The sequence below is a fragment of the Bidens hawaiensis genome, unplaced genomic scaffold, assembly GCF_021521415.1.
Source record: "Bidens hawaiensis isolate Kalapana, Puna unplaced genomic scaffold, B.hawaiensis_p1.1 tig00005897_1, whole genome shotgun sequence".
In the NCBI taxonomy this organism is placed as follows: domain Eukaryota; kingdom Viridiplantae; phylum Streptophyta; class Magnoliopsida; order Asterales; family Asteraceae; genus Bidens; species Bidens hawaiensis.
In genome coordinates, this window is record NW_027491387.1 from 126,331 (window position 1) to 134,671 (window position 8,341).

Consider the following 8,341-nt stretch of genomic DNA (forward strand, 5'->3'; position numbering starts at 1 on the left):
CATGAGTTTCATATCAAAATTAATCTTTTTCTAACAACTATTCTTTTTATGCAAAAAAGATAACTTTCAACTGAAAACCATCGAAATTAAATATTGTGTAACAAAATCTCTTTTTTCTGACAACTCTTCTTTTTATGCAAAAAACGACAAAATTCACTTGAAATTCGTCGAAGGCGACGAATTTCAAAAAAAACGCAACACCGATTACTTTTGAAAACTCATGGGGCCGCTAACCTCCTTTCGAAAACCATGGTTTTTCAGAAGACGCTTTTGGTTAGAAAACTATCGGCTCAGACAGATTTCGTTGTAACTGTCAAGTTACCTTTACATGTGTCAATCTGTGAGTGGTTAACAAAACTCACGTCACGATTCTCAATCTCACATTGCCGATTAGTTTGGTTGGACTAGTTTGGGAATTAAAATCACTTTTTGACTAATATTGTCTTTTCTATCTTCATTTGAACTATTTTGGGAATTATCCCTATTTTTATTACCGTTTAGTAACTTCACGTGTCTTTCAAAAAAAAGTTGTAAATAAATAAATAAAAGTAGTATTTAATGATATTGAGTAATCAATGATGGTTAAGAATCTGAAGAGGAGACCATCCATATTATTATTATCATCGGAAAGGAAACTCGAGTTTTTTACTAACGTGGGGGGAGAGGAGAAAAATATTTACAAATATAGGTGATTTAAAAACTATTTATCAAAATAGGTTTTCCTTAATATAATAAATTTACCTTTTCTCACACTCATTCTTATTAAATAAATTAATTCTATTAAAAACTTATATATAAAAAAACATATATAAATGAGTTTGAAAAGTGTTAAAAAACGTGGATTAAAATAAAATTAAACTTTTATTTTTTCGTTTATCATTTCGATTAAGATATATTCCTATAAAATATTTCTTATATTCCTATTTTTATTTATTTATTTATTAAATGAGTTTATTTTTCATTTTGTTGACTTATGTTCTTATAAACTGTTTCTTATATTTATATTTTTATTTATTTATTTATTTATTATCAAATGAGTTTTTAAAAAAATGAGTTTGGAGTTGTTTTATGGTCTAGAGCGATGTTTCAATTTTTTATGTTTTATTTTTTTGCTTTTGAAATTTCATTTTCATCTTTTTCTATAAGTAACATACGTTAAAAAATAACTTACATCTCCATTTAAATTTTGTTGAATGAAAAATGTATTCAAACTAGAGCATTTTTTTATATCATAAGCTATACACGAGTGTCAGTAATTTATTTGTACGATGACAAATTGAACCAAACCGATTCCTAGTAAACATCGTTATCAATATCGTTATTATGTCCAAATTAGTTATTAAAGACTCGTACGTAAAATAACTTAAAGAAAACCATAAAAATAACAATAAATAATTTTAAAATCACCGTAAATACTTTTCCCGTCTCCTCTCCTCTCCTCCATTTTGTAAGCAAACTCTGATAAGTATTTTGTGAGGTTAGAAAGAAAAGAAGAGTGTAATGGGTGAAATCATCAAAGTAAAGGAGGAGCGTATTAACATCGCAGCTCCTCAGCAGGACAACGCTGCTGCTACTGCTACTGCAAGGAAGAATAACCGTCGTGTTGCTTCCGTTGACGTCTTCAGAGGCCTTACTGTCGCGGTAGTACCTCTTATTGTCATTTGAACTTGAAATATATGTTTTTACTTGAAAGATAAAAGCAATATATATATATATATAGTTGATGATTTTGGTAGATGATGCCGGAGGAGAATGGCCTGTGATTGGACACGCGCCTTGGAACGGTTGCGACCTTGCTGATTTTGTCATGCCATTCTTTTTGTTCATCGTCGGCATCGCTATTGCTCTTGCTCTCAAGGTTATTAATTTCCTCACTATTCTTACCCTATATTATTTACTTATATATAATTTGTTGCAGCGAATACCAGATAGATGTCTCGCTTCTAAAAAAGTCATACTCAGGACTCTCAAGCTCATCTTTTGGGGTCTCTTGTTACAAGGTTACTTCTTCATATCATATCATATCATTCATATCTCTTCTTTTCTTTTCTTCCTTATGCTTTTCATGCATTGTCATAAGGTGGTTATTCACATGCTCCTGACAAACTATCATATGGTGTTGACATGAAATATATTAGGTGGTGTGGTATTCTCCAGGTAATTATAGTTTAAATTGATTTTCTAAGACTTGTTTTGTTGCTATAATATACAATATTTTGTCTTTTAAGTAGGATTTATAATAATATGGTTTTCTTTTCTAGAGAATTGCCCTTGCATATTTCATTGTTGGAATGCTGGAAATTGCAACTCAAGGTGCACAAGCCAAGGAATTACCACCTGCTCGGTTCTCCATATACAAGTTGTACTTTTGGCACTGGTATTTGCCAGTTTTGACTCGTTAAATAGTTCTATTGGTGTTATGCTCTATTTCTAAAGAGTCAGATGAATGAAATAATAAGTATTAGCTAAAAATAAAATGGTGAAAATGGGGTGTAAACGAGCCAATCTGCTAGTGAGCCAATCGAGATCAGCTCGCTTAAATCTTGAATTGAGCCGAGCTAAAACGAGCTCGAGCTTATATATATGGTTTCTTAATAAACGAGCCCAAGCCCGGGCCCTAGCTTTGCTTATCGAGCTAGATCCGGACTGCTAAAGTCGTGAATCTAGCTGTGCTAAATGTAAGCTTATTCATAGAGCTGCTCGAGTCCAAGCTTCACTTATTGAGAGCTGAAGCCAGCTCGCAAGTCAAAGCTAGCCTGTTATTAATATGTCTTTTATTTTGTATAGTAAATTTGTATGATAATTCTTATTATACATATATTATGATAAATAACTATATAATATATTATGTTATGTAATGTGCAGAAATAAATTAGTTTGCAAGGGGGGCAAGATAAAAAAAGTATATAAAAATTCCATATAATTATTAATTATATAAATTTATTAATAAATAATAAAAGAACCGAGCTCGAGTTTGAAAAATTGCTCATGAGCCGAGCTTGAGCTTCGGAAAAAGAGCTAGAACTGACCCGAGCTCGAGCTAGGTCTTGGCTCATTTACACCTCTCGGTGAAATGTTGTACAATGTGCAGATTTAATCAGTAATACCTCCTAAACTAGTTATTGAGACAGTGCAAATTCTTTAATCTGTTTGAATACAGTAATCATTCATAGATAATTAACATTTTTTGGAGAAAAAGTGTTTCGGGTCAACCCAACCCAACCCAACTAACTCATACCAGAAAAGTTATCGGTTGTCACATGTCCAATTTCCACCTTTATTGTTGCTGATTTATCATTCAATTGGTAGAATGACAACGCTGTTTAAATGTAAAAATGCAGGCTGCTGGGAGCTTGTGTTCTCATAGTCTACCTGGCAGTTATTTATGGAACTTATGTACCGACTTGGCATTTCACAGTCCACAATACAGACAGCCCTAATTATGGAAAGATCTTAACTGTATGTACTACTCCACAATCCCTGAAAATTTTTTTTACTTTCTTACCATTTAAAATGTGCAATTTCAAATAATTATTTTAGTTAAAAAGGGTCGATTTGGGTTATTTTACATCTCGAATAGTTCAAATTATCTAAATAATAAATTACTTATTAAAGAACAGGTCAAATGGGTAGTTTATGTTGAAAGTGACCCAAAGCTTTGATATTCTAATGCACATAAGCTCCTAACTACACTCTAACCAAGGTTTAGATTATCATTTTGTTAAAATTGTTACTGTAATCTTATGCTATCTGTTAAAAAATGGCTCGTTATTAACCTTACCGAACCCGTCTTGTTGACTTATTCTCAGGTAGCTTGTGATGTGAGAGGAAAACTTGATCCTCCATGTAACGCAGTGGGTTATATAGATAGACAAGTGCTTGGAATCAATCATATGTATCCTCATCCTGCTTGGAAAAGATCTAAGGTCACTGCAAAGCCAAATTCATATCTTTTTATATGTTTTTTCATATATTTTTTACATTCCCTTAGGAAATGATTACAAAAAAAATGTGATTACAATAAAAAAAATAAAATATGCACTAACATTAGATTTGGGTGGCATATACTTTACTTATTTTAATTTGTTAGAAGTTTTGTGATAAATTAAATTGCAGGCTTGCACAAAGAGATCCCCTTATGAGGGTCCTTTCAAGAAGGATGCTCCGTCTTGGTGTTGGGCACCTTTTGAACCTGAAGGAATTTTAAGGTCTGCTTTGTTTGTGGAGATTATAGATTTTTTTAACAATTTTAAAGGAAAAATATTATAATTTTATAATTATATTGTTTCCCACTTATTGTTAATTTGTAACAGCTCTATTTCTGCTATTCTATCTACAATTATTGGCGTTCATTTTGGGCATGTACTCATACAGATGAAGGTTGGTTCTTTTCTTCATACTTAAAAGTAACCAAGAAAGAGGTACAGTTTGACTTTCAAGGTCAAACTCCAACTTCAGACTTTTTGACTTTCCAGGTCAAACATTTCAGGACCACTTATCTAGGCTGACACATTGGATTTTGATGGGTGCTGGACTTCTTGTTTTTGGAATCGTCCTTCATTTCACAGATGGTTGGTATCCATTTTACTTGCAAATCGGGTCATGTTTATGTCTAAACGGGCCAAATAAAAAGAAACAGGTCAAACAAAAACGAAACCGGTCAATTGGTTAAAAGGGTTGAGAATGCATTGTAATTCATATAACGCACCAACTTATTTATGCAGAAACCTTAGTAAAACTGTAAAAATACAGTTTCTACTAATTATATTTGTAAAAGGAATTTGTTTCTGGTCAAATAACTCAACTGGCTTTGACTGCCGCCAGCTCACCGGACCCACACAATTTTAGGCTTGTAAAGGAGTTCATATTCGTCCACTTAACTTTAATGGAACAAACAATTAAACAAACGGAGTTTTCTTGTTCGTGTTTTTTTGTTAAGAAAATGAGTGTGTTCATGTTCGTTTATGTTAGTTTGTTAAGGGGATAAATCAATGGCTCACGAATGAACATAACTAAACATAGGTTAACACACATAACCGAGTGAACATCAAATAAAAGTACATGTGAACATCAATCAGTTGGGCCTAAAAATTAATAAAACTAGACTAAGTTATAGTGGGCCTATAAAATTCAAATGAATATATAAACAAACAACCTTTAAAAAATGAACGTAAATGAACGAGCGTACATGAACGGACATAAACGAACGAACAAGACATGTGTTCATGTTTATTCGTTTAACTAAACAAAAAATAAGTGTTCGTGTTCGTTTTCTACAAAATAAACGAACTTAGTGCCGAACGGTTCACTGAACATTCGTTTCATTTACAGGCCTACCCATCTTGCCACTTCTTATATATGCCATGGTCTTTGTGAAGTATCTCACTCCACATTAATTTTTTTTATGCAGCGATTCCTCTAAATAAACAGTTATACACTTTCAGTTATGTGTGTGTGACGTCAGGGGCTGCAGCATTGGTCTTCTCATTCTTCTACATAGTGGTAATATAGTGATTAAATTTATGCACTGCATATCTTACTCCGATCCCCATACTGACTCAAAAGGGTTAAAGGTTTCAGTTTTGGGTTGAACTAGTTAAAATGGTCAAACCACAGTGATGAAAACATAACTTAATTCTATGATATTTGTGGAGGATTATCTATATAGCTAAAGAACTACATAAAAGACTACAACTCTACAAGTCAAGAAGTAATATAAGCTCAAAACATATATAATTGACATTATAAATTTTGAAAATTTGGAATATGACTTTTAAGGTTAAAGCCTGACATTGATAATTATGTTTGAACTATGCAAAAATATATAACACTAGAAACATTTTGTAACTAATTATACCAATGTCAAAATGCCTGGTTTGATCTTTAAATTAAAATTCAATATATTATTTATTTGATTCATTTTAGGATTCTAAAATAAAAGATCTGAGTTGACTTTTAGGTGGATGTCTGGAAGTTGAGATATCTGTTTATGCCACTGGAATGGATCGGAATGAACGCGATGCTTGTATATGTTATGGCAGCCGAAGGCATATTTGCAGGATTTATTAATGGCTGGTACTATGATGATCCCCATAATACACTCGTAAGTTTCACACTCAGTAATTCTAGACGTGACAATGTTGACTCATTTATTTGTGAATCGGATGTATTTGATCTTAAATGGATTAAAACCAAACCCGAAAATAGAAGCTATGGTGTGCACGGGTGAATTTGGGTTGGTTTTGTACTAAAACCAAACCAAAAACCGAAAATTATATTTTTTAGCTTTTGAAAATCGTTTGGTTTTCGATTTCGGTATATTTGGATTTATCACTTGGGCTTGAAGTTTTTGGGTTGAAAAAATGTTTTGCCTTAAATTCATTAAAATAATGAATTTGAGCCTAAATCTTTTTTTAATAATTAATGATTCGTTGATTATTATACATTTGGGTCATAGTTGTCAATAGCGAATAGTAGTCAATAGTGACAAGCTACCTATACGCTACCTAGCAATAGCGTTGAAATAGCTCCCACTAATCCGTGTTTAGCGATAAGGTAGTAGAAATATTTTTTAAAAATAATTAGGGCTTTCATTCCGGAAATTGAACTTTTACGGTGGAATTTGTGGAGTTTGCTCCCGCTATTCCAGATAGCGGTATTTCTGGCGCTATAAGGTCGCAACATCAATTTAGCGGGAAGTAAACCCAACGAAACGCTAAAGGCTATATCGAACGCTATGAGCGCTATTGACAACTATGATTTAGGGTAAAATATTTTATTAAATTATTATCAATTACTAACAATTTTAAAGTTAAAACTGACAATCCATACATTCGCGGGTTTTTCAGTTCCTAGTTCATGCAATAGCAAAACCGAACCGAAAATTTGGTTTTTACGAAAACATAAAACCAACCCATTGATTTTTGTTTAGGTTATCTTTTTTAAGTTTCTTCGATATGGGACATTTTTTTGTTTTCATGCACGCTCTTCTAAAGTTTTAACTCACACCACCCACCTAATCAACGAGATCTGGTAAAACGTAGCTAATGCTGTCTTTATGTGTTTGTGATCATTATAACACACTAATTATTATAAAAATTGAAGAATTGAAGACAAAAGGAAATAAAAAAAAATATGTTTTGGAATGGATGCAGATATATTGGATAAAAAAACACATTTTCATTGGTGTTTGGCATTCAACGAGAGTGGGAATCCTGCTTTATGTTATATTTGCGGAGATATTATTTTGGTGTATTATTTCAGGCGTTTTACATAAGTTGGGAATATATTGGAAACTTTAGGGTTAGGAGTAAGTTTTCAAATTTCAGTATCATGTGATATAATTTGGTATGTAATTAAGATTAGGTTAGTTTTGCATCCCACGACACTTGTTTCATTAAAAAACCCCTCTGTGTGTAGTTTCATTTGAACATATGGTCTTCATGTAAATGGGTTAGTTGTGGTCAACTAATATTTCTATTTGATTTTGATGTTTATTATACAATTTATAGTTCTATTTCTTAATATTATTACAATAGCCACCTACTTGGCTAATTTGCTCATACTTTTGCTAATTGTTAAAATTGATTATTTAGCGTTTGTTTTATTGCAATTCCTTTTGGTATTATTGTTATTTAATTAATAGAATAAAAAATCTAAACATCAAAGCACACCAACACCTAAAGGCTAGAACATGTTATGGTGCACACACATCAAATAGGATGCACCTCGGCTATCATCAGTAGTTGGTTATTGCTGATGGAGTTTCCACTGAAGTAACTAAAAACTATGGAGAGTTATAACCGTCAAGTTACATATTCTATTATAAAACTCAAACCTATTTGAGGAGGATCTTTGGTCTATTTCTGGTAATTTGTTTTTCATAACAGAACTTGTTTATTTGTTTTTTTTTTTCTTCTATTTTAAATTATCCAATTGAAGCTTGGGTGACTAAGAACTTTATATCAGTTGTCTAAGATACAATGCTAGGTTATCCGATTTGTTTAATTAATCAACACAATTACATTCTAATTTATCGGGCATTGATTTAAATCTTTTCTAATTTCTCCCATTATTGAACTAAAATCAATTTTCTTTGTTAGATAAATGCAGTTGACTTTCTTCTTCTCATTTGAATTTAGTGCACGCAATCAAACAAAAATCATTTCGACTAGATACTGACAAAAGCTTAGTATCACAATTTTGAATAGTCTTGTAGGACAAAAAAAAGTTAATTCATAATGTACACTCATGTTTGTTTCTGTAATTTTCGTGGCTTAATTTATTTATTTAAACTTTTTTTTCAAAAGACTAACAAAAAAATTATATTGATTAATAAAAA

The 8,341-nt window shown here is 31.8% G+C and overlaps 1 protein-coding gene across 2 annotated transcripts; it reads left to right on the forward strand.

The window, feature by feature from the left end:
- The first annotated feature begins 1,500 nt into the window (after positions 1-1,500).
- Positions 1,501-7,429, forward strand: LOC143630992 (uncharacterized). Of its 2 annotated transcripts, none has more exons than XM_077099862.1 (13): positions 1,501-1,641; positions 1,721-1,858; positions 1,919-2,000; positions 2,081-2,157; positions 2,262-2,377; positions 3,342-3,459; positions 3,810-3,926; positions 4,117-4,208; positions 4,314-4,380; positions 4,490-4,571; positions 5,411-5,502; positions 5,960-6,103; positions 7,155-7,429. In XM_077099862.1, exons 1-13 carry the CDS (start codon positions 1,501-1,503, stop codon positions 7,299-7,301), a joined length of 1,413 nt encoding a protein of 470 aa, XP_076955977.1. In that variant the 3' UTR covers positions 7,302-7,429. The 2 variants fall into 2 exon arrangements, with proteins under 2 accessions (XP_076955977.1, XP_076955978.1); XM_077099863.1 differs by having other exon boundaries at positions 1,512-1,641; positions 1,737-1,858.
- The last annotated feature ends 912 nt before the right edge of the window (positions 7,430-8,341 follow it).